This window comes from Chaetura pelagica, unplaced genomic scaffold (genome assembly GCF_000747805.2).
Source record: "Chaetura pelagica isolate M959 unplaced genomic scaffold, ChaPel_1.0 scaffold107, whole genome shotgun sequence".
Lineage (NCBI taxonomy): Eukaryota > Metazoa > Chordata > Aves > Apodiformes > Apodidae > Chaetura > Chaetura pelagica.
This window is the reverse complement of record NW_009953979.1, coordinates 3,011,818-3,037,853: the sequence shown is the minus strand read 5'-3', so window position 1 is coordinate 3,037,853 and position 26,036 is coordinate 3,011,818. Positions and strand designations below refer to the sequence as shown.

At 46.6% G+C, this 26,036-nt stretch overlaps 1 protein-coding gene across 1 annotated transcript; it reads left to right on the top strand.

Annotated features, from left to right (window-relative positions):
* The first annotated feature begins 1,040 nt into the window (after positions 1–1,040).
* XKR6 (XK, Kell blood group complex subunit-related family, member 6) lies at positions 1,041–25,725 on the top strand. The gene is made up of 3 exons (XM_010002237.1): positions 1,041–1,087; positions 3,155–3,351; positions 24,451–25,725. Exons 1-3 carry the CDS (start codon positions 1,041–1,043, stop codon positions 25,413–25,415), a joined length of 1,209 nt encoding a protein of 402 aa, XP_010000539.1. The 3' UTR covers positions 25,416–25,725.
* Positions 25,726–26,036: the final 311 nt, after the last annotated feature.

The window sequence follows — 26,036 nt, the reverse complement described above, 5'->3', positions numbered from 1 at the left end:
ACTGTCATTGTTATAGGTTGGTTCTGCCAACCTGGAGTGCTCAGAAAAGTAAAGGGAGTCTTAAAAATAATAAAAAACTGAGGAGAGCTGGTGGGGACAGCAATGCAGAAGAATAGGGGTCTAGAAAATACGACCTGCTAGAAAGGGCTGAAAAGAAATTGGGTTGTTTTTCATCTGGACAAAAGAAGTCTGAGGGTTTACATGGTAACCATGTGCAAACAGGTAAAAGTTGGGTGCAGGGTGAAAATTAATAGATTCCTCTCCTTGTCTGTGGCTGGGATAGTGATAAATTAGTGGCTTATCCGTCAGAAGAGGAGTTTAGGTTTCATGTACTAGAAGGAACGGGAGCTCCTGGGTAGGTTTTTAGACTTCAGGACAGATTTGGTAAACATGTCCCTGGGAAGAGTTTCCCTGAGGTGATGCAGCCTTTGCCCAGGGGCAGCACCTTCTAGGCGTCCTGTGTTGCTGATGCTCTAAAAGCCACTTGCGTGATCCTTTTCTGTGCTTAGTCCTTGAGCCATTAGAGTTCACTCCTCCCAACTTCTGCCTTTCCAGCTAAACTGCACCTACTTCAGGTTTTGCACGCCTGAAGGGAAGGCAGGATTCCCGTGTCATCCTGCAGTCTCCGGGGTCGGTGCTTCCAGGGAAACGCTGCATCCAGGCCTTGAGCTGTTGGGGGAATGGAAGCAGGACTGGTGTCCGTGGGCATTTCCATCCTGCTCAGGCTCTACTGGGATGTCACACCAGTGTCACCAGTGTCCTGTGCGGCCGGTGCAGCATTTTTCTCGAGCGTCGAGCCCCATCTGGTGGCTTTCCTGCGGCACTTTTGGTGTCCTTGCTTCTTTCGGGATCTTTCGCCCTGCCTGCTTGCGAACTGCAAGCGGGGGGGAAGGACAAGGTGCCTGAGGAAGGGCAGGGCGAGCGGAGCCACCTCTGCCTCCGCCCCAGCTCCCCGTCCCTGGGGGTGATTTGGAAATGCAGAGGCTGTCGGGGCTTGTGTCCCTTCCTCCTGCGCTTCCTTGCTCTGCAGCCTCGCCCGAATGGCAAGGAATGATCTAATCGTTTTGACGAAAGCCCAGTTCGTGCTGTGAGCCCCTCCCAGAGCCTACAGAATGCACTTCGTCCCGCTGTCCTGCTGGCATCTGAGGTGGGACAGATGAACGGTCCCAGGAGGGGATATTTCTGTCCATTGACTAACCCGGATGACTAATTTCAGGGTTGGCATTAGGTGAAATTATTCACATCCCAAATTTCAGAGCACAAGGTTACAGCCACCACTCAGAATCAGAAGGAAGAAGACCCAATATTAGTTCATTAATGTCAGAAAGCATTAGAAAGGAGCCTGCTGTAGATACTTTATTTCTGAAATACCACGTGTCCTGGGACATCTGGGCACCTTGTGCTCCCCTGACTTGATCAGCTCCCTTTACAAAGGTTCCCTCAAGGGAAATTGTGTCCCCAGGGTGAGCTCTGCAGGGTTCCTTTCACACCTGATAGGAAAACCTGATAGGGGATGGAGCAGTACCTGTCTATGCATGAGACACCTCCTTCTAGTCCAGTGTTGCCCAACATCTCAATAGGCAGCCAGTGGCAAGCTGTGGCCTTTTGCATTTGTGGGTCACTCATGTGCTGAAGGTAAAGGTGGTGTCTCATTGCTCCACCTGTGATGACATGGGGCAGAGCTCTGGGGTCTGTGAAAGAGGCTCCTTGCTGGGGTGCTGAAGGGGCTGAGACAATCTTACAAGCTGTGGCTGAGGGAACTGGGATTGTTTAGTTTCAGGGAGGCTGAGGGGAGACCTTCTCACTCTCTACAGCTGCCTGAAAGGAAGTTGGAGCAGGGTGGGGGTCAGTCTCTTCTCCCAAGTAACGAGTAATAGGACAAGAGGAAACGGCGTCAAGTTGTGCCAGGGGAGGGTTAGATTGGATATTGGGAAAAATGTATTCACTGAAGAGGTTGTCAGGCCCTGGCCCAGGCTGCCCAGGGCAGGGGTGGAGTCCCCATCCCTGGAGAGATTTCAGAGCCATGTAGATGTGGCACTGAGGGGCATGGTTGAGTGGTGGCCTTGGCAGTGCTGGGTTGACAATTGGACTTGATGTGGGGGGATGTCCCCGGGCCCCCCCAAGCTCCAGCTGTGGGGATCCTCGGGGACCTCCCCGGCTGCTGGAGGCAGGAGGTTTAAAGAGGCTTTGGGCTTTGAGAAGGGGCCAGTTCACAAGGCGATGGGATTTTTCACAGCCCCAGCCCCAGCCGTGCCTGGACTGGATCAGTCCACCTGGGTAGGATTTAAAGCCTTTAGGAAGTGGTTAAACACCCCTTTTTGGGGACAGAAAACCAAAGCATGTGCAGAGTCATCCCCGGGTCTCCTGGAGCTGGAAAAAGGCTGCAGAGCTGGGGGGGGGGTCCATCAGGGACCCTCACATAGTATCCCAGACTGGTTTCCATTGGAAGGGACCTTAAAGATCATCTAGTTCCCACCCCAATGCCAAGGGCAGGGGCACCTCCCACTGGACCAGGTTGCTCCAAGCCCCATCCAACCTGGCCACCTCTAGGAAGGGGATGTCCACAACATCCCTGGGCAACATGCCCCCTCCCTATCTCCCTTCCACAGCAAAGGGCATGTGATGCCACCCAGCCACAGCTTGATTTTTGTTTTTCCTCCCACCCAGTCCCACCATCCCTGGAGGGATTTAAAAACCGTGTAGATGTGGTGCTGAGGGGCATGGTTGAGTGGTGGCCTTGGCAGTGCTGGGTTGACAATTGGACTTGATGATCTTAAAGGTCTTTTCCAACCAAAAGGGTTTGATGATTCTATAATCTGTGAAGCCACCACCAAGTGTCATGGCCAGCATTTGTCAAGTAATTCCTCCTTTTCTCATTATGAGAACAAAGTGAGGGAGTTGTTTTCTTGTGCAGAAGTTCCATGAGCATGTCCTACCCCTGTGCTTCACATTTGGGTGGTGCAAGTGGAAGTTTTCCCACTCCTACAATACAAAACGCTGCAGGAGGTGGTGTTGGAGCTGTGTAGACGTTCCAGACTCCCATTTCACCCAGACAGCATCTCTCTCCCTGTGCACCTGGCCCACAGCCCTGTCCGCCTCGTGTTTTGATGCAAGCCAAAGTCTCACCCTCAGCTTTTCCTCCTGTCTCCTGCAGGTATATCCGAACTATGTACCTGGGGATCCAGAGCCAGAGGCGGAAGGAACACCAGCGGCGTTTCTACTGGGCTATGATGTACGAATATGCAGACGTAAATATGTTGCGCCTCCTGGAAACATTCCTGGAGAGCGCCCCTCAACTGGTGCTACAGCTCTGCATAATGATCCAAAAGAACCGTGCAGAAACATTACCATGTAAGTGGCCCCCTCGTGTGTCCCCCTCCCCATCCTCCCAGCCTCCCCTCTCTGGTCCTCTGCTCAGCTGCTGGTGGCGGCGTCGCGAACCGCCCGTCCTACGCAACCTGGTGTGTCAGGGGCTGCCACTTGGGACAAATCTCATTCCAGCTCCACACTGCGTCTGCTGGGTAAAATTTCTGCTCGTTCTGCTGAGAAAAAACCCCACACACTGTCTGTGAAAATATGAGATTTCAGCTCTTCCACACCCAGTCCAGTCTAAAGAAATGATGGTGTTATCCGGAGGGGGTAGGCAATCTCTGCTGCTATGGCAAGTGTCACCATTTGCTTGCCACATGGAGCTGGGCAAACACAATCCTTCTCTGCCTCAGTTTCCCTCCTTACTTAAGCAGGATGATAAAACTGGCCAGATTTTAATTTGTGTTGTAGGGACAAAAGCTTCAATGCCTGTCCAGTGCTCTGGTGGTGTGAAGTGTAGGATAAGGAATTTGGTTTTATAGATAAAAGCTGCAAGACCTTTTCCAAAGAGTGCTCAGGAATCAGGACGTGGTCAATGGCTCTGTGATTCTCAGCAAGTCCAAGAAAAGAGAGGGGAGAAGGCAGTGGAGCACATTGTGTAGGGACAGAGATCTTGTAGTGCAGGTATCTGCAAAGGTAGATAGCTGAGCAGAGGTTTGGAAGTGACCACAAAGAGTTTGCCAGTTCTGACGTGCTTTGCTGTAGTGATGTCCTGGAGCATGGGGCATCCACCCCAGTCAAGAGGCATCTGCCCCTGTCCCAGCCCTGGGATGAGCAGCTCTACCAGCCTATGCCAATGGGTATGCTGGCTGCCTAAGAGTCACCAGCTTGAGGAATAATTGTCCTTTACAAGGACCAACTGCAGCATCAGCTGCTGAGCTGCTGGGTTATTCAGCCTGTTCTCAAACCGCACACCAGGAATGACACTTGGATTATGCTTCCCAAAGACAGGCAGTTTGTGGCATGCCATTTCTGGCAGACCATGCTATTTCAAGACCAGGTTGGATGGGGCTTTGAGCAACTGGTCTATTGGGACGTGTCTGCCCATACAGGGGGGGTTGGAACTAGATGATCCTTAAGATCCCTTCTGCCCCGACTATTCTGTGACTCTATGACCTCTGGAGTTTCTCAGAGATGGGATTGGAACTTGGCAGTTCTTCAGGGTTAAGTTTTGCTGGTTGGACCAAGATCACTGCTACCTAGAGCATCAGGAAGTCAAACTGCTCTCCCCTTCCTCCATACTATGGACATGTCCATCAGAGTTGTTTATAGAGGCCTCCCTTTTCCTGTTTATGCAGCCTATTTCTGAAACCTCTCATCACGAGCTCTCCAGGCCTCCAAAATGCTGACACGATGAACATGCATTTCTGCAACTCCTGCTAGCACTGCTCACGTTTGCCAGCACCCTTTTCCTGCTGCTTCCAACGTTACGAACCCTACTATAAGATGTATAAATCCTAACCTAAGAGGCTTGCCAGGGTGTTATGCAGCTTGTTGGTCTCGCTACAGAAAGCACTGGGTGAAGTTTGCTGGCTTCTGTTGTGTGACACGGCCGAGTGATCCCTCTAGGCTTCCAAATCTGCAGCTCTTTTAGTTTGCCACTTCTAGGCATGGCTGCCTAATCCACTGAACAAGCTGCATCATTTTCCAACACTCCCCCCCCCTCCTTCTTCAGCTATGCAGTTCCTCTGTTCCTCCACCACACCAAGCAAGCTGCGCTCTCTTCCAAGGCAGCGCACGTCCCCGCCTGCCTCCTCCAGCCCTGGAGGGCTCTTTGCCTGCCACGCTCCAGCAGCCCAGCTCTCAGGGTCCCCAGTGAACCTTCTCCCTGCCTTCCCCCTCCCAGCCCATGCCAGAGATGTGCCTGCAGATCTTGGGATGCTGATGGATACAAGCAGCAGAGCTTGCTCAGCGCTTCTGACTCAGGTGCAAGGTCTCCTACAGCTCCTCCATGCCCCTTCTGTCTTCCTCCCAGCCTGTACGTAATTATGTGCAAGGAAATTAAATGCTGAGAGGTGCCGTTATGAAAAGGAGCATCAAAGATTTCCCTTAAAGCAGGCAGCAACCGAAGGAAGATGGATGTTGTTAGGAAGGCAGTATGTTTAAAAATCAGCTCCAGTCTCTCCTGACTCCTCGTGTCTGGGTGAACGTGGCTCCTCAGGCTGTACAGGGAGAGGCCAGTTCTGCCTCTGAACAGGGACAGTATCAGCTGTGTCACTGAGGAACACAAGGTAGCCCACAACAGTGCTTATAAACCCAAATACATCCTGTGCTGATATATCCAGAGTCCTTCTGTATGGTTCACACAGTCAGTAAAGGATTCTCAGCCCTCATGAGACCTCCCCAGCTGTGCTGGGTCCAGCTCTGGCGTCACCAGCACAAGAAGGACATGGAGCTGTTTTTTCTTCTCCAGAGGAGGCCACGAAGATGGTCAGAGGGCTGGAGCAGTTCTGCTGTGGAGACAGGCTGAGAGAGTTGGGGTTGTTCCATCTGGAGAAGGAAAGGTTGCAGAAGGGCAGATTTTAGAGCACCTTCCAGTATCTGAAGTGACTACAGGAAAGCTGGGGAGGGACTTCTGATAAGGGCAGGGAGTGATAGGATGAGGAGGAACAGTTTCAAGCTGCAAGAGGAGAGGTTGAGATGAGATATTAGGAAGAAAATCTTTACTGTGAGGGTGGTGAGACATTGGAACAGGTTGCCCAGGGAAGTTGTGGCTGCCCCATCCCTGGCAGTGTTCAAGGCCAATTTGGATGGGGCTTGGAGCAACCTGTTGTAGTGGGAGGTGTCCCTGATAATGACAGGATGATTGGAACTAGATGGTATTTAAAGGTTCCTTCCAACCTAAACCATTCCATGATTCTTCTAGTGCAACAGCAAGGTCCATATGTCATTTTATATGGCATACATCCCTCTTCCAAGCTTCAGTCCTCCCAGCTCTCAAGACTGCAATGCCAAGCCCAGTGCAGGAAACCAAGGCAGGCTCCAGTTTTCTCCCAGTGGGTCAGCTAATGTCTCCTTCTCCTATTTAAGGAGCTGTAGAAAGAAAGTTACTGGAATGGCCAGCACAACATTTGCTTTTTTCTCCTAGTTCCCATGTCAAGATAGCTGTTGAGACAGGAAGAGTGGATATACTGGAGGTCTTTACCCAAGCCCAGAGCATCTCCTCCAGAATTGTTTAGGAGCATGGTGACAGAAAGGGCCTATTGTGGTTGCAGTGCATGGAGCAGCACTGTGAGGACTCGAAGGGGATGCAGTCAGGCTGGTGCTTAATTTCCTGGTTTCCACATCTATTGGGTAGATTGAAAAAGCCTCACCATGCCTTGCAAGAGCCATTTCACCCTGAGAGGCACCTGGGTGGAGGGTTAGGTGGAACATGAGTTTATAGTTTATAGTGCTCAAAGAATGGACCAGGTTCACCAGTGGGTCATTGCTCACCCAAGAGTTAATATCTCCTATATGATCTGACACCCCTAGCAGCAGAAGTGCTAGAGCTGGAATTTGAGGTCAAGTCTCACTCCACTAAAGCTTGGGACAACCCCTCCTGAGATTTCATGAAGGTCAAGATTCATTGCTTTATCATATCCCTAGTACAAGATAGACCAGGTCCTAGCTTAGTTGCCATCACCCAATGACTTGGGAAGAGCAGAAAATAGCACAGAGAAGACAAGTAGGAACTCGTTGTACTCTGGATGGTGCATGCTGGGAGCCTGAGCTGAACTACCTTGTGCTGGGACAAATGGTTGACACCAGCTCCTGGGTATGCATGTGGAAGAAGTTAGTGTTGGTACACAGGCCTGTTGTGAGGATTCATCAGCTACAACCACAGGTATATGGGTCCAAACAGAGTCAGTGGAAGGTGAGGGAGGAAGGATGCCTCCAAAACATGGATCAACCCACATCCAAATAAGCTGGAGGAGGTAAGATGAGATGCTTGCCCTCCAGCAGTGTCTTTCTCCATGGAATCTAGCAGAACCTTGGTGATGAATTTGGGCATAGAATCACAGAATCACAGAATGGTTTGGGTTGGAAGGGACCTTAGGTATTATCTAGTTCCAACCCTCTGCCATGGGGAGAGACACCTTTCACTACACCACATAGGCAAAAGGAGGTGGTGGGACTCTGAAGAGGATACAGCCCTGTCCCTTACTCACCTTAACTCTCTCCAAGATTTAGGAGGGGAAGGGATTAAATGGTGGCCATCTCTCTCAGCACTGGCCAGAGGACTTCCCTGATTTAAATAACATGGCGTATTTCTAGGGGAAAACATAATATTAACTATAACAAAAAAAGCCCAGCAACCCAACTCTTCATTTCCTAGTCACTCCTAGTAGGTAATCCACCTCACTCCTTGCCAAATAAACTATCCTTAACCCACTTCACCCTGCAGAGATGCCTGCTCCTCTGCACTGAATGGAAGGAGCACATACAACCAGCTTAAAGGAGACACCCAACTTCTAGACAGTTAGTGAGGTGAGAGAGATTCTGTTTTTTCAGCATAAATCTCCTCTTAAAGAGGTTACCTTCTATTTAATTTTTAATGTGGCTACTTTAAGACTTAATGAGATTTAGCAGAACCTCTGACATCCTTCCACTCATATCACGAGTGGTTTATGCAAGGCTTTTGCTGGGAATTTGCCTGCCTGCACCTGAAGTTTTCAGAACAGGGTTCCTCCCCACAAAAAGGACTGTCTATCCACTGGTGCTGTGCCCATCTCCTCCATAACTCTGCTGTTGATCTGAAAGAGATTTGCAGCCTAAGCCTTCATTATGCAAAGTCTTGTTGAAATCTCAGGGATTTTGTGAGGTCTCAGCACTCTCTGCAGCCCACAATGAGTAGTCTGGAGCTGCTGGTATATACAAGAAAAAGCAACATTAGCTTCAGCCTGTCTGGGGTGTCACTTTTTTTAAGCAGAATGATCCAAGTTAGGCACAAAAGGTGATTGTAGACATCTCCACTGGAGATGTGTTGGCTGAGAAGTTATCCTGGTGGAGTTCATAAGTAACATAGCCAGATTTTGTTTCCCTCCCAAATAAAGGTCCTGTCTGTTTCATCACATCCTCACTCTTTCTGTACCACATCTGGAGGCCGTGTATGATCAGGGATTGTCCTTTTTTGCAAGGGCACTCTGAGATGCTTTCCCCTTTCACTTAGTTTAGAAAACTGATCTTAACTGATCTTTGTATGGTATTGGAGGATGAGCAGCAGGAATGGGTTAGGCATTGTCCTCACTGCCCAGAGATAGCATTTCCCATCCAGCTGAGTGGGTTTGGGATGAGCCTGCCCTATTATAAATGCTCCTGCAGCTGAGTGAGAAGTGATAATGAGTTAAGCCCACACCCTGGGCTTTGTCTTGGGCTGTGAGACAGATCATAAGAAAAAAAAAGATGCTAAAACTTTGCTTATGGGGTTGAAGACATGTTATCTTTCTGTCTCTTCATGCCATTCCTTGGGGAGTAAAAGAAATGAGAAACTGCCTCCACTGAGCTCTGATGTGATTTCACCCGCAGCACTATGACCAGCTCTGGAGTCCCCAACAAAAGGACATGGAACTGTTGGAACAAGTCCAGAGGAGGCCACAAAGCTGATCAGAGGGCTGGAGCAGCTCTGCTCTGGAGCAGGCTGAGAGAGTTGGGGTTGTTCAGCCTGGAGAAGAGAAGGCTCCAGAGAAACCTTAGAGCAACTTCCAGTACCTGAAGTGGCTACAGGAAAGCTGAAGTTTTTACAAGGACAGGGAGTGATGGGATGAGGGAGGACAATTTCAAGCTGCAAGAGGGAAGATTTAGATGAGACACTAGGAAGAAATTCTTTGCTGTGAGGGTGGTGAGACCCTGGCCCAGGTTGCCCAGAGCAGCTGTGGCTGCCCCATCCCTGGCAGTGTTCAAGGCCAGGTTGGATGTTGCTTGAAGCAACCTGGTTTGGTGGGAGGTGTCCCTGCCCATGCAGGGGGTTGGAACTAGATGATCTTTAAGGTCCTTTCAAACATAAACTGTTCTATCATTCTATGATTCTATGAAACATCCATCACCCATTCCTATTTCCCTGTGACAGAAGAGGTCTGAGAGGGACCCCACCAGTTGTGTGCTTGCTGAAGGGGCTTGGCAGGGAGGAACCAGGGTAATCTGCATTGAAAATTTATCCTCATTTAACCACAGTTTCCCTTTAAATGTTCATCAGCAGACCAAGGAGGCACCTCACAAAATGCCCAGATACCTCCCAACACATGAGCAGCTTGCCTGAGAGGCCACTCATATGACTCAAGTGCTTTGCCAGACTGGGGCATATGGCTCAGTTCCTGCCTTCCCCTGCCTCTCACCAAAGCCGGATGACAGATAGCAATTTGGTGCCCTGCTTGAAATGAGTGGCTGGTCCCAGGCCAATTCCCAGCAGCATCAAAAAGCCATCTCCACAGTTGGCAGTGGGCACTGAGGACGTCTTGCTCCGGCATGCTGAGAGCAGGCCAAGCCCCAGGCAGATTAGCAGTGAGTGGCATGGGGAAAGCTTGCTCTGTCATCACCCGTATTGTCCCAGCACAGCAGGGAAGGACTGAGTCCAGGAGCCTTTGGAGCCAGTGACAGCTTTTTTTGGTGGTGTTTGTTGTTTTTTTCCGAAGGGACTTTGGATTAAGCCCAAAGGAAGACATCATCCTTTAGCCCATCCCCACCTGCAGCTCCTCCATCCACCACCTTGCCATTGCTCTCGCTCAGCTATTTTGGAGTGCTGATAAAAAACCCCCTTCTGTTCCCTGGCACGTGCCACCATCATACATATGACAGGCCACAGCCAATAAAGATGAGTCACCATTCACGGGACAGTGCTGGCAGGGAGCCAGGGCTGCCAATTTTAGGCAGGGAGGGTGTTACATCATCAGAGCACTAAACAAGCATTAGCACATGCTGTTCCTAGGAGCTGGGAAACTGAGGCACAGACTGAGCGGTTTGAGTAACCCCAGGTCTTGAGGTGGATCTTTACACTGTAGGCTCCTGGGGCGCAAGTTCAAGCCAAACATATTCCAGGCAGGAAATTAAAGCTTTTTCAGGTAATTTTATGCTGCAGACTTTCTTGGAGACATGTTTGTTATGGCAGATTGATAATTAGAGCATAGGAAGGGTGGCTGCACACTGCTGGGGAATTGGCAAGTAACATACGTGGAAATTTGACTCTTTTTGCCTTCAGGGCACTCTAGCATGCAACTCTGGGGTTCACGTCAGGCACCCAGGACAACATGCTAACTCTGGAAAAACAGAGAGCAAACGGGGTGTGCAAAAATCAGAAGATGCAGGGCGTGTGCTGGGCAGGGACTTCTCTGTGTTTGCAACCCTGATGTAGATGGAGCAGTTGAGGTTGATGCAACTGCCTCAAAATTGCTGAGTATTGAAGGAAAGAACTTTCTTGTTTCAGAAGCTATCAGCTGGTTTAGATGATTAGCTCAGGGTGACAGCCCTGAGTCTGGGAGTGCAGCAGATTTACTTAGTCAGTGGAAATCTCCTGAAATGATTTTTGTCCTAAGTGGCATTTGACCAACCTCCTGCTCTCAGTGCCCTCAGTGCATTCCCATCTTCACATGGACTCTCACTGATGGGGAATGTCCACCAGGCATGGCTGTTTCCCTGTTGCAGGAGCACATGTCTGGAATACCCTAAGGTGCAAACCAACATTTGCAGTAGGGGAATGGATGCATGGTTTGATCTCAACCTGTCCTGGGGGAAGGTGATGTTCATTAATCTGTTGAAGAGGCAGTCTCAGCTCCATCTTGTATACACGTAAACTTCTGAGAAGTCAAAGAGACCCAGGGGAGACATGCCAACCTGAGCATGACTTCACCAGTGGATGCTGGTGTGTCCTTAAGTTCTGGCCTGCTACATGTCACTAGACCTTCACAGAGCATACAAAGCATGGGAAGCAGAGGAAGAAACAGGTTCCTGCTGTTATCCTTGGAAATCAATGTCCCTGGTGCCTTCAGCTACCCCACTGCGAGACAGCACCAGCTGCACCACATCCCTTTTTTGTCACGTTGTCACTCCCCCTCACAGAAATGCCCTGCCAGACTCACTCTAATGATGCCAGCCCTGTGTACTCTCCAGAAGTGTTGAGATTATCCCTCTTTTCAGGACACCAGTCCTCTCACCTGCAATTATGCTGAGGCAATTCCAGCAATGGCCCCTTATGCAATAACAAGACTTTAAAGCCATAGGGTCAGCAAGGTATGCACTGAATGAAGACCCTCTTACCTTGGCCAGTGTGTGTGAACCAAGTTGTGTTTCCTTCCTCTCCCCCATCTGCTCAAAAGCATTTCCAGGACTGGGATGAAGTTATTTCTCTAAAGCCCTGCAGACTTTCTGTGTCCAGGCCAAACCATTAGCAGGCTGTTTGAAATACTGCATTGGTGTTGCTTCCTCTGTAAGGAACTGGCCGTGGGAGCTGTATTTGTAGCAGGAAGTTCCTTCACTAAGCTCTGGCAGAAGATGTTGCTTTCCCAATCTGGTGACAAGTCTGTTGGGTTTCATATACGCTAATAAACTGAAACACAGCAGAGCATGAGCACAGCCACCAGATCTTGGTCATCCACGTGGTTCAGTTATCAGCACAGTCCTTGGCATATTTTTAGCCCGCGGCAGCTTTAACCAACCCAAACAATTCCTATGGTTGGCTCAGACATTAGCACAGGCCAAGGATGATTCCCAACAGGGGGTCTGGATTGGGCCACCCTGATTTTGGAGGCTGAGACAGAATAAGGGCATGGATGTAGCAGTCAACAGAATTAGGCTTTGCTCAGTTACTGATCTCTAGGCACAGGGTCTTAGGTTCGGAAGGCACCCCAGACCTGTGCTAGGGAAGAGATTCTGATGGTGACTTTCAGAAGCAGACAGAACTCCTAGGGCATTTCTTTCCAGGCATGACATGCTTCTCTATTTTTTCAGAGTATTTTAGCCCCTCCTGCAAGGTTACAACATCCTTTAATCTGAATTAGAAAAGAATGCCAGGATGAAGATGCTGCCACAAATACCAAACATACAGTGTTAAAATGCAAGTATGTTGTATGTTTTCATGGAGTTGTGATGTTTCGTGACAACTACCCTACTCAGGATGTAGAAATGAGTAGGGAAGGATTTTATTCTGAATCAACCCATGTGTTGTTTTCCTTAGCAAAGGAGGTTGGGTTGTTTTTTTTCCCTGTGTCAGTATATTCTAGTAGTATCCTAAGGTGTGTTGCTTTTCTAAAGGTTTCTAATGGTAGAATTGAAATATCATTAGGTCTGAAAGATCCCAGTGTAAGAGGCTCATTCTGATCTTTGCAGAGTGTAAATCAGGAGCGTCTCTGCTGGAGTCTGCTAAAATATCCAATATACTTAAGAATCTGAGCAAAAGAACTGGCTGCTAAAAGTTGTATCTAAAGTGTCCTGCATAAAGAACCAGCTGTTGAATGTGCAATATGATTTTTCCTCCAGGAGTAACTCTTGGATTTTGCCACCTTATTTTTCCCAGTTAAAGTGATCACGCATTGAGGGTTTTTTTCTCCCGTTGCTCTGGGAAAGACTATTTTAAATAGCAGAGGGAAAAACCCTAGATCTCAGCAATCAACAACCACACAACACTGCACATCTAGTCAACAGGCTACAAGAGTGTTGAGTGGTGTCCCTGCTCATGGCAGGGGGATTCAAAGTAGATCATCTTTAAGCTCATTTCCAGCCCATACCATTCTGTGATTCCAAGATTATATACAAGAGCAGCACAGTCATAGTTGGATGTCTTTAGTCTCTAGAGATCTATGGTAGATCCATGTTAATGGTAGTGCCTAGCTATCCATATTAACTGTAAGGGTAGCTTAGGTTGACTTTTCTCCCATCTCAGGTGCCTGGTAAAGTTTGGATGCCTCTGGGCCACACTGATGACCACATAGGTTCAAGGCTCTTCTCAGGCTACTCTGATTTCTGAACTGAGGTCAGAAGAAAGTGAGCAGAAGAGTAACCAGAAAGTACACACAAAAAAAAGCAATGGAAGTCTGTAGAGACGACTTGTACACTTCTTTGCTGGCTGTGTTCCTTTCAGGTTGAACCAGGTTTCTGTGCTATGCTCTACTGTCCTGTAACAATGCCCACAAAGAGATACTTTGCTCTGCATACGTAGATTAAAAACCTGACCTTGCTGGAGGAGTTGTCAGGACATCCTGATGGAGCATTTCAAGTGAAATCTCTTGGGGTCTCATGAAGAGCTTCAGATCCTCCTTCCTGTGGCTGTTGACTTTGGGTGATCCATGTCGGGTTCTTTTTCAGTGTGATTCTGAGACAGTGGTTAAAGACATCCAGATTAACAGGAATTTAACTGAAGTCTTTATCATTGCAATGATGGCTGTGCAGAGGACATCTCAGTCTGAATAGAGTGGCAATTCATACAGGCTTTGACAAAAATAGACACGTATAGGAGTTCTTATGCTCTATTTCCAAAAAACTGAGCCCAGAAAATCCTGGCTGCTGCTCCCCCAGCACATTTCCACAGCAGAATTAGCCCAGGTGATTGGTACCTGGATTGATTTAGACCAGGCTCAGACCAGATCATCTCTCATTCCCATGTGTGTCATTAGAAGATGGAGAGAGACACAGTTGTTGGTGCCATGCATCCCTAGGAACCTTTATGCAGCCCTGTCCACATGAGACTCAGCATGCCCTTTGGAGGAAGCACTGGAGGAGGATGCACCAGGGCACTGTGGGAACATCCTGCAGAGATATTATCACATGTGTAAAATATCTTGAATCCTGCAGGGGATGTGGGTTACCAGGCTACGCAAACCCCAAATTAAGTCATAACAGCAGCTAATACTAATTGGAAACACCATCAAATGTAGCCCCACACTGACATCAAAAACACCTTAAGTAGGACTAATGAGATTTCTGGTTTACTGGCCAAAAATCACAAAGAACTGTTCTATATTAATACCCCAAAATAGCCCCACTGAAGTGGAACTGTTTGCTTTTTGTCAGAGTGGGACAGAAATGTATTTTCTTTTTATTTTCTTAACATTTAGGGGAAGTTTCAAAGTAGAGGAGAGATTTCAAAATAAATAGCTCTATGTCATAAATAATATCATAATAATGTCACATCAAAAGGAACAACAAAGGAAAGCTTAGTCTTACAGTATGTCCTTCCTTTCCTCTACTCCATTATTGTCTCCAGCTTCTTTAGGACTGAAACTGTTCACCAAACTCACTCCAGATTCCTGAGTGGTCTCAGACACCTGCCATGCACTGGTCCCCCTGAAAAGTGGTTTTGAAGTTAATTTATTTTACATCCACCATTGGACCTCCATCAGATACTCTAGTGGACCTTCATAAGAGGGCTTTTCTCCATAAGGCAAGGTTTGCCCATCTATCTGTAGCAATAAGAGTCGCCGAGGCCTTTTTCTTAGACATAGTTTTGAGAGATTAGCTGAAGAATTAACTTACGCTGACAAAATGACATTTTGCTAGCATAAAGCTGCCTACGCTTCTGTATTCCACCATTCTGAAGCTTTAGCTGCCATGCCCAGGCTCCCCAAAGCAGCCACTTGGACTAATTTCCTCTGCCAAAAGCCCCAGCCTGGAAAAACTGGTAATATGAGAGGCTCCATCTCCAGGAGTTAAACCACATTTTCCACATTATTTTTTAAAGTGATGAAAGGGACAGTATGACCATGTTTGTGACAGGCAGAGCACTGCTCACAGATTATGTTTATACCTTAATGCAAACAGGGCTGAAGCCCAAGCACTGACACTCAAGTGACTCTGCTAGCATGGTCTCTGGAACAGTTTTGGCCAGCTAGCCCTTTCCCAGAGCTTTCCCAGGCATGACAAAAAGAGTTCACATAGTCCAGGATCCATTCCCAAAAGGCAGTTTGGATACAACTACTAAGAAAGTTTAATAGTATGGACATGGTAGACTCTGCCAGCTGGACATGGGGTCATTGAATAGTCCTGGCTCTGTTTCTTGTTTGCTAGTTTAGATGTCACCACAATAACCCAAGATTTCTCAAGGCCTGGCTTCCCATGTGCTCTTCTCCTCTCTTCTGTTCTTTTTTGTGAGCCATTATCTGGTGGTGAGCCACTATACAAGATCAAAGATCTCAGCTCACTAAGTGAGATGAGGCTTGTTTGAAGATCTGTGCATATCTAAGGACTGAGATACTAGCTTTAGCTAAGTGCCACCAGAAATGTTTCAGCTGTGGAGTGGATGTCAGAAGCTTTTGTGCCTACATAAGTAGGTGAAACCTGAGATACCTGCAGTCAGCATCCTAGGAAAGGGGCAGGGCTGTTATGAAAAGCAAGTACTGATCTTACATGCCTGTGAGGACTGTGTGCATATATGCCTGCTGAGACCAGCTGCCTTCTTGTTGTAGCAAGTGGCTATTGTGTTTTTACTACCACTTTCTTGAGGATGGTGATAACTCTGGTTGTTCAGAGCAATGCAACTGAAATGTATCCTCTGACTGGTCACAACACTCTTCTCTCATTAGGAGGGTTTTGGGGGGTCGTTTTCATAGAATCATAGAACAGTTTGAGTTGGAAGGGACCTTTAAAGGTGATGTAGTCCAATCTGTTTGCCTGCTTGGCCTTCAGTAGCATAAAATAGTTGTGTTGCATCATTCAAATTTGTCCATGCTGTGTTGGATCTGGGAACTTCTTCTCTGTAGAAGTCAATGCCAGTTATTCTGCTTATCTTGAAGTCAGGAACAGGTTTCCCCAAGCATCTTTTCTGCTCTCCTCACCTTTCTGGGACTGAAGGCCCTCCTCTGAGCTCTTGTGGGGATTTGGTGGATACCAAACTCCTGCTATCTCGGGTACTTTTCATCTTACCCACTTCTCCTTATTTGGTCATTTCAGTTTGTTTATCCACACTCCAGGTGGAGTCAATGGAGAGACAGAGCAGCATTTCCAGAGGGCAGTTCATCCCATGTCTCAGATAGATCTCCTTGGATGGGATAAACACTGAGGCACGTGATGCAAGGAAGATCTTAATTAAGAGTGTTTTAAAACAGGGGGAAGCTTTGCCAATCCTTATGTGGTAGGTGATAGTCAACATTTTCAACAGCAGATTTGACACTTTGCTGGGGGTATTCAAGGACAATCCAAAACAGAGGACAGATTATCCTATTTCTGCTTGGCCTGGGGTGCTTGTGCTGCCTGCAGAAGGATCAGTTGTTGGCTTGCATCCAGGAGGAGATACAAGACTGGATGGCCCCAGGGTCTGAGCCAGTTTGGCAGCTCCTGAGTTCACAGAGGAGATGAATAGGAGGAGACAGGACAGAAGCAGCTGAGATAATGAGAGCACAGATCTGAGGAATGTGGTTGGTCACCTCTTCCAGCAGTTGAGCAAAAGGAGCATTTGGGAGAACTGAAAGGCAACAGGATGAAAGGGGAAAAAGGCAAGTCCTTTTCAAACACAATCTGTAGTGAACCTGTGGACCTCAGTTCCTAAAGGCAGTGCTAAGACAAAGGCTGGTGGGGAACTAAAAAGAGATCCAGTGCTTCTCAGGTCAGTGAGGACATCTTAATTGTGCAAAAAGAAAAGGTTTTAGGAAGCATTCCTATTTCATGACATGAACCAGCCTTTAACGGGCAAGGGGTGGGAGGGCAAGTCTGTGTGAGCAAGCTGTTTTGAAGTTGCATTCCTGTGTACTTTCACACTCTCACAAAAAAAAGATTTGGAAATGTGGATGCTCCTCTGGTCTACTTTGGAAGAGCCTTCCTTGTGCAAGCTTGGACATGAGCTGTCCTGTATAGAAACTCAAAGCAAGTCTCATGTCAAGAATTCCCATTGAGATTCAGTGGTAGAAGATATTCTTCTTGTTGTCCAGATCTACTTGTAGATTGGTCCCTGAATTGAATTACTTATCTTTGCTTCCTCCCTTTCCCAAACAGGCACCAGTAGTTTTCCATTTCTTAGGGACTGGTGAGGCTGTGTCCTGTGAGAGTCAGGCCCTGGGGAGAGTGGGGCTGTGCATGTTCCTTGGAAGAAAGCCTCAGAAGAGCTCCCTACCAAGGGGGCAGATCCTGGGGATTTGAAATTCACCCCTTGCCAATGAAACCAAAACGATTTTCTTGAGAAAAAACAACAAAGGAGAAGACACTGGTGTCACCCATAGAGAAAACCCAGTCTTCAAGTCACATCTCTTCCTGGTGTCAGGATCTGGTTTTTGTGACTGGTCACTCCAGGTCTAAGTCAAGTGCAGAGGTAAACTGGCAGTCCTGTAACCAAAGGCAGTGTAGACTCAGGCTCCTGTAACAATTGTAGGGAAGTTCAGCTCTAGGAACTGTTTCAGCACATCCCCATCTTTTATCAATCATGTCCCAAAGGACAATAGATCCCTCAGCTCTCTTGGGCCCTGAGGATGGGATCCATCCTCCTTGCTAAGCAGCTGAATGCATCTTAGGCAGCTTAAGCTTTATGTTAAACTGTATAAATGAAGTTGACTCCCATAGTAGTCACTGGGTAGAGACAAATGCTCCAAAACATGACATGATTCATCTTCTGTTGTTGAGACTTGTGAGATAAGTCATCCCCTGAGGAGAGGTCTTGTTTTTAGCCAACCCCATTCTTTCCATTAAAAGCAGCCACAGGAATTGAGAAGTTGAGAATACTGAACCTAAGTTCAGCTCACCTTTTGGGCTTGGTTTCACCCAGAGAGCACCCGCAGAGTGTTAAGTGACCGTAGAAAATAGGTGGCACATAGATGAAGGCAGGCCAGGCCTGGGTCAGAATTACTGATGATGGTCACCACAGGTGGAATAGTCCTCATCTACTGTAGTGGATTGGTGGCACACTGGATAAACTGGTTAAGGAAGTGTCCTGAAGTCCTAAGAGGAAAATTAATGCCAAAACAGGCTATGCAGCCCTTTATTATTTCTATACTGGGAATGGACTGTATTCTTCTATGTTTAAGGTGAAAAACAAAGGAGGAGAATGAAGGAAAGAAAAGTCATTCCCTCCACTGAAAGGAATGAAAAATGAAAGATCAAGCATCAAAATACAGCAGGGACAAATGTAATTGAACCTGGAGCCTGATTCTGATCCCTTTCACTCTGGTACAAATAAATTAAAAACATTAAAAAATAAGGGGGAGCAGCTTTCAGGCAATGTTGTTACAAGAGCAGAATCTGGCTCAGACTCTTTGGTATGTGAAAGCATTTTCACTCTGTGTGCATTGAAATGAAAACCTGTTCCTCGGTTTGTACCAACCTTCAGGGAGAAACGTGCCACCCAAAGGGGAAAACATGATAACAGGGTTCACAGCACAGAGGCCTGAGCAGCCAGTGAGGGATGGGGAGGAACTGAGACGTGGCACTTGGCATTAAGCAAGCACTGCCTCCATGGAGGGGCTGATGGAATGTTTAATGTTGGATGGAATGTCTCCTGTCCGGCTTAACCGGGAGAAACGTTGGTATCTTCCCATTTTCTTCTAGTAGAATCTTCAGGAGAATTAATGTCAAAAAAGAAATAGAACACCATTTGGGCGTCGTTTTCAGCTTTAAAGGGACAGGCACCACAGTAAATACTTAGGGAATATGCTACAGTAAGTGCATTCAAATTACTTGCAGCTCATAACCTGCAGCTGGATTAATGATGAAAACTCTACATACCCCTAGTAAAACCTCCCTCCTCAGCTGGACAACACTACAAGGGGGAAAAAATGGATATATTGTTCATTTTAAATGTTCCTTTGTGTGTGTGTGATTTGTCTACAGCTTTTATTATACTAATTGTAAAACCACATGTAATTGCATAGCATGAATAGACCAGATAGACTGGCTTGGCTTTCCATGTGCTGTTTTTATTCCTACACATGTATGGGTTTTAAAACCAGCAATGGAAATTTAAGGGGAGTCATTGTTTTGAGTTTCCCTTGTGGATGTGGGTTTTTCATAGACCCTCACTATATTTCTTGAGCTGGCCTTTTCTTTTCCTGGGCCATCAGTAGGAACTAGAGGATGAAAAACAAAACAAGCTGAAATTCAGCCTGTCCATGTGAGCTTCATCAATGATCCAGGAGCTTTCTTTGGACTTAGAATGGCTCATACTCCTCTCCTCTGATATGAGATCATGACCTACCTTATACTCTAGTCCACTCCTGTTTTCATGATCTAAGGAAATGGCTAGTTTCCCCTTCTCAGAGACTCTATTCCTTGGTCTGACATTCTTCTCAGAAAGTTTAACTTTTTCTGTAGCTGCCTTATTTTCCACTGCTTTCTCCTTTCTCTTCACCACTTACTGGTGCTTAGTCTCCATGACACGTGTTTACCACTGACAACTGTTCATTAGCTACCCCCTGAGAAAGGCAGAGTTACTATGGCAAGAATCATACAATTATAGGACGGTTTGGGTGGGAAGGGATCATCTAGTTCCAGCCCCCCTGCCATGGGAAGGGGCACTAGACCAGATTGCTCAAGTCAACATCAAGGAAGTTCAAGGTGATGGACAAGTTCCACTCCAGGTTCAGACACCTAAACAAAGGTGTCTTCAATGGAGGTGTCTCCACATGATGGGAATGTCCAGGCTTCCCTTGCATTCAGTGGAGATATGGGCAACACAGCCACAGAGTCTAAACAATGACCTTCATACAGCTCTGGCTCCACTGGGTGAAGAAACAATTTGGTTGACTTCTGCCTAGCATCATTTTAGATGCCCTGATTACCCTGCCTCACTCCAGCTCCCACCTCGAAAATGGGACAAATGGCAAATTCCTGTCTTCTCTATACAAGTTTGTTACATCTGCCAGCTCCATACAGAGGTCTGGGATATCCTACAGCATCTCAAATGTTGCTGGTTTCCCATCTGTTATGGTTGCACTAAGTCTTAATTCTCCATTGAGTAAAGAGATGTCACTCACCAGTGGACACCACAGGGTGAATCTCTATAGTAGAAGCTGAATTCTGCCTGAAATGCAAGGAACCCAGTGATGTGATAGAGATTGATTCCCTGCTGTAGCACAGATTTTATATGAGACCTTGGATTAATCCTTCAAATCTTAGTGCTGCTTCTGCCAAATGGGGACATCATAGAGCTCTGTCTCACTATGCTGAATGTAAGTTAGGAGGTGTCTCACCAAAGGGCTTGAGAAGACATTACTAAGAGGACTCGTGGAACTAATTCTGTCATTCAAGACACATGGGCTTGACTCTTCAATGGAGCTGATTATGACCTGTGAGTCACTCATTGCTTCTAGCAGGTGAGAGGAGGAGTTCAAGAGCTGTTGTACAGCCTGGTCCAAAGAGTTTGAAGATCACCTCAGTTTACGCCACTCTCACTTTTTACAAATAGTTGGGATACAGATCCCACAGATGCAGCCATAGGGCATCCAGCCCATGGTAGTTGATGTCCTCCTGGCTGGAGAATGCCCACAGAGAGGTGGCAATGCATGGCAGGTATTTTCCACTCTCAATACTAAGCACAGAGTGGGAGGAGTGGGAGTGGGTTTTTGGAAGTGACTTCAGTTTTGAACCAAACAAACTTTGATAAACAAACCTTGGAAGGGAGTTGAAACCTACTCATGCTGGATGAAGGTGCGTCAGTCACCATGTGCGAAAGTTGAAATCAAAATTAAAAAACTATTTCCCATGTGATCCAATTTGTCAGGACTTTTTGTTCCAGCTATAATTGGAGATGTCTCTATAGTTGCTTAGAAATAAGGCCCAGAAAAAATGGAAAAGAAAGAAAAGTTTATCCCACAGTCTGTGAAAACTGTACATTGTATGAAGATGTCGCAGGCTAGAGATAACAGGACAAGATGGGAATGAGAAACTCATGGTCAAGATGACAAAAGCCAAGGCTTACTTTGTCATTTAAGTCTGTATGAAAAAGCAAGGAAAAAAATATGTAGCAACACAGTAAGAAGTACTGCAGAAACCTTCATATTGCTCCATGGTTCCTGTTGATGTCCACCTCATTGCACCCCCCTGACACCCAGGTACACATCCTGCTCATTGCTAGGATGCCAAAATTCACCTTTGCCACAGAGTCATGGATTTTTAGACAATGGCAGGAATATGTCAAAAATTCTACAGATGCTTAATATCCCCCCCTCAGATCTTAGTGCAGATGAGGAGGACATGAACTGTTTGGTAAGGGTAGGACTCATCCTGCCTGACTGCTGGTGTTGGCAAGTCCCCACACTCCCCTGTCAAGGGAGACAGACACTTTGAGAGCGTGAGTCAACCCCGCTTGTCCCACACGTGGATCTTAGGACGGGGTGAATCACTTTCTGGGGGTGTCTGCCTCTCTCTGTTGACTCGAGGAGACGTTCAGATGACTATCAGCAGGCATGGGGCTGTGCAAGATGAGTGACTCAATGCACACACGCCCAGCCAGCTCGGTGCAGTTTACAGCAATGGCTGTCATGTCTGTAGGCTTCTGCACTGAAAACATTACAGTGGGAAGAGCCTTTATGTGTACACTGGGTTTTTGTTGCTGGTGTATTTTATTCCTCTCTCTATTCTAGAATAAATCAACCCAATAGAAACATTTTTAAGCCAGTGTGACACATGTCCCTCGTGGGTTGGCACTGCTTGAGTTTCGGTATGCAGGTACAGCTAATGCTGTATGACTTTCTAGTGTAATAGCACTAAAAGAAGACAATGCATGACTTTTTTTTTTTTTTTTCTAGTAATGGAAAGTTTTAAACCTGAATATCGAGAAGATACTGCAACAAACAGTACTTACACACATAGCAACACTTCCCTTAACAATGGCATGGCATTCCAAAACTGTTACTTCTGCTAAAAATGTCACACACCTGGCAGGTTAAAAATAAATCTACCTCTGTTTGGGGCTGAGGCCCAACTTTCAGAAGTTTCCATCTATTAGTGCTGCCAAGTCCTATATGCAAGTGTTTCTTATTTAAAACTTGGGGAAAACTGTTTTTTTCCAAGATGATGGCCTAAAGTTTCCTTCTTTGATAAGGCCACTGATACTGGTTTGTGCTTTGTTGTTTTTTAAAATTCAGTCTGAAGTGCTAAGGTGTGTGAGCCCAAAGGCAAGGTGTTGAGAGGCTCGAGTGCTGGTGAAAGGGCACAGTTTTGGTGGACCTGCAGGCTGGGTTAATTTCAATGGGGGGCAGAGATGGACATCTGCCATCCTTCCTGGCCACCTTTTCCATCATGTCTCCTCTGGACATACCTAGGCTGGAAGTGGGGAATCTAACCCCACCACACTGTGGTGTGGACTGCTCCAAAGGAAGTCTTTACAGTGAGACCTGCAGAGCCAAGGCATCTTCCTCTCATCCCCATGGGAGCAAGATCCTTGTGGGCAGAGGGAAAAGTGATAAGACAACAGGAGGAGATTAAATTTAGGGGTTTCAGACATTTTAGCTTTTTAACCCTGAGCAGCTGCAGCAAGTTGATCCTTGGGTTTTCTTAAAGTAGTAAAAGCAAAATAGAGCTGGACTTGTTTTCCAGTACGTTACACATCAGAGATGGAAGGGTGTTTGTCAGTGTTTGTATTGCTTAAAACCCATTAGCATTTTCTCTGTATATTTTATAGGTGATGCTCCCAGAGAAATCTTTGGCAAAGGCTCAGTCAAAGTATAGCTACCAAATTATTTCACTTTCCAAACATGGATCTTAGCTGATCATCTGTTCCCTCACCTGCAGAGCCGTTGTCCAGTGAACAGCAGTGGGAGCAAAGGAATGAGATGCCAGTGGCCTTTTCTTTTCCCAGGAATCTGTCAATTAATTTTGATTATGATGCTTTGCTCAATGAGTTGTGCAGTTTCCCCTTGTGATAATCAATGGTGTATTTCTAAAAGCTCTTGAAGTGTGACAGGGCTTTATTTTATTCATTGGAGCAAATAAATAGTGTTGATTGGGATGGGAAATAAGATCAAGCCCCTTTGGAATATAATGAGGTGCCTGTCCCATGCCAGGGAATGGGGGGGATGAACTGGGAAGTGAGGGTGACACCAGAGTAGACAGTGCCCTGATTGATGGGGGCAGAACCACAGGGGCTGAGTACACAGGGCAGAGCTACATGTTTGTTGTGGCTCCCTCAGCAGACCAAGACAAGGCAAGGGTATATACCAGATCCAAGGTCCCTCCAGGGTGTCTCATCAGGAGCAGAATGAGACAGGGCTAGAGACAGGGCTGAAGACATGACTGCACCTTGGATCTGTGGTTCATCCAGAAGACAAGTCTGGAGATAACCTACCTCCCATATAGGTCTTCAATCCCTCCTGGAAAGAATGCAGGAATCAGATTCTTTGCTTTAGGACCATTTGGAGGGTATTGATGAGTCTTGATGTTCCCTGTTTTTATATATTATCTGCATAGGACAACAGGGTGTCAAAAAAGCTGATCAACTGCCTGTTTATTTCAAAGGTGAATGCAAATGGGGATTCCTGATTAAGGCAGAATCAAGTGCAAGTCAGTATGAATGTTACCTGTATGAAAGTATTTTAGAATAAAAAAGATCCCTGACATTACAAGGAACATAGATGTCCTGCTCTTGAATGTTGCACCCCATCATAGAGCCCTTTCTAGAGAAAGTGACCTTCATACTTGGGCTGCAGATATTGAATGGGATCTGGATTTCAAATTCTCACATGTGATTGAATCAGGATGAGGACAGAGACAGTTGCCTGTAAGAAGAGAATACCTGTATGAAAGTATTTTAGGATAAAAAAAGATCCCTGACATTACAAGGAACATAGATGTCCTGCTCTTGAATGTTGCACCCCATCATAGAGCCCTTTCTAGAGAAAGTGACCTTCATACTTGGGCTGTAGATATTGAATGGGATCTGGATTTCAAATTCTCACATGTGATTGAATCAGGATGAGGACAGAGACAGTTGCCTGTAAGAAGAGAAGAGCTGTGGTGGGGTGGCAGAGCCGGTAGTTCATGAAGATAATCATAATGGGCTGTGTCAGAACTCCTGAGTGCAGCATACTTTCCAGTTCCCCCACTGATATTTCTGTATTTCTCTCCTCTAGACAAGGACAACCTGGCGCGAGTTGAACCGTTGGGCTTCTGAGCCTGCCCCAGATGCAATATTTAGTGAGCAGATGATGTTTTCAACCAAACCTCCTGTCTAACTCAGTGGATCTGTGTGTCTTCCGGCAGGTGTGTCCTCTGTGGCCTCCCTGATGTCCCTGGCTTGGGTGCTAGCCTCCTATCACAAGCTTCTTCGGGACTCTAGGGACGACAAGAAGAGTATGAGCTACAGAGGGGCCCTCATCCATCTCTTCTGGCGCCTCTTCACCATCTCATCCCGAGTTATTTCTTTTGCTCTCTTTGCTTCCATCTTCCAGCTCTACTTTGGGATCTTTGTAGTGGTCCATTGGTGTGCCATGGCTTTCTGGATCATCCATGGTGGGACAGATTTCTGCATGTCTAAGTGGGAGGAGATCCTCTTCAACATGGTGGTAGGGATTGTGTACATTTTCTGCTGGTTTAATGTCAAGGAAGGGCGGACTCGATACCGAATGTTTGCGTATTACACGGTGGTCCTGACGGAGAACGCTGCCTTGACGCTCCTTTGGTATTTTTACAGAGATCCTGACACTACTGACTCATATGCCGTGCCAGCACTGTGTTGTGTCTTTCTTAGCTTTGCTGCTGGGATAGCTTTGATGCTGTTATATTATGGTGTGCTGCATCCCATGGGGCCAAGAGCTAAGATCTTTGCCAGCTCCTGTTGCGCCGAGCTGCTCTGGGGCATTCCTTTGCCCCCCGATGTTGAGCCCATGGCGCCCCAAACCCCTGGGTACCGGGGGGCTCAGGCTACGCCCACCAGAGCGGTCACGGAGCAACAGGAGGAACTCACAGCTGACACTTGCTTGCCCGTTTTCCAGGTGAGAGCAATGGTACCACCTACTCCATCTGGGCGACCCTACCCCCCCGAGGGGCCTCTCATTAAGATTGACATCCCAAGAAAAAGATATCCGGCATGGGATGCTCATTTTGTAGACAGGAGGTTAAGAAGAACTATCAACATCCTCCAGTATGTCACCCCCACAGCTGTAGGTATTAGGTATAGAGATGGACCTCTCTTGTATGAGTTGCTACAATATGAATCTTCACTTTAAAAGCTCCTTAGAGCAAAAGTAAAAGAGGGGACCTTATTTTTGTTTACGGTAAACACAGATCATGAAACAAACACAAACCTTCAGATAAGCTTTCTTTCTGGTTGCTGTATGTATAAAAAAAAAAAAAAAAAGATATTCTCTATGTTTTGTAAGTAAAAACAAAAAGAAAAACTTTTCTTTTGTTTTTTACACACAAGAAACAGTATTTCAACTTCCACACCTAGGATTCACAGGTGGAGAAGGAGGCATCTCCACATCAGTTTTATACCGTACACCAAGTGTAGAACATTATTTATGGGATTGGTGCTGATTGAAAAATAAAAAAACAAACAAACAAACCTACAACTGCCTTATGCCCTTAGGTGCTGAGTTTCATTAAGTACTGTCACCTTTCTCATGCAAAACTCTTTGATTATTATATGCCAGGAAAAAAAACCAATCAACTGAAATACAAACCTTAAAAGAAAAAAAAAGGAAAAAAAAAAAAAAAGAAAGAAAAAAATTAACAACAACAAAAAGAGATAAATGTATGGAAAATAAAATTGGATTTAGCAGAAAAAAAACCTAAACCCAAATGTCTAAAGATAAGAAAGCAAAGCCAAGACACCCAAATGTAGTCTG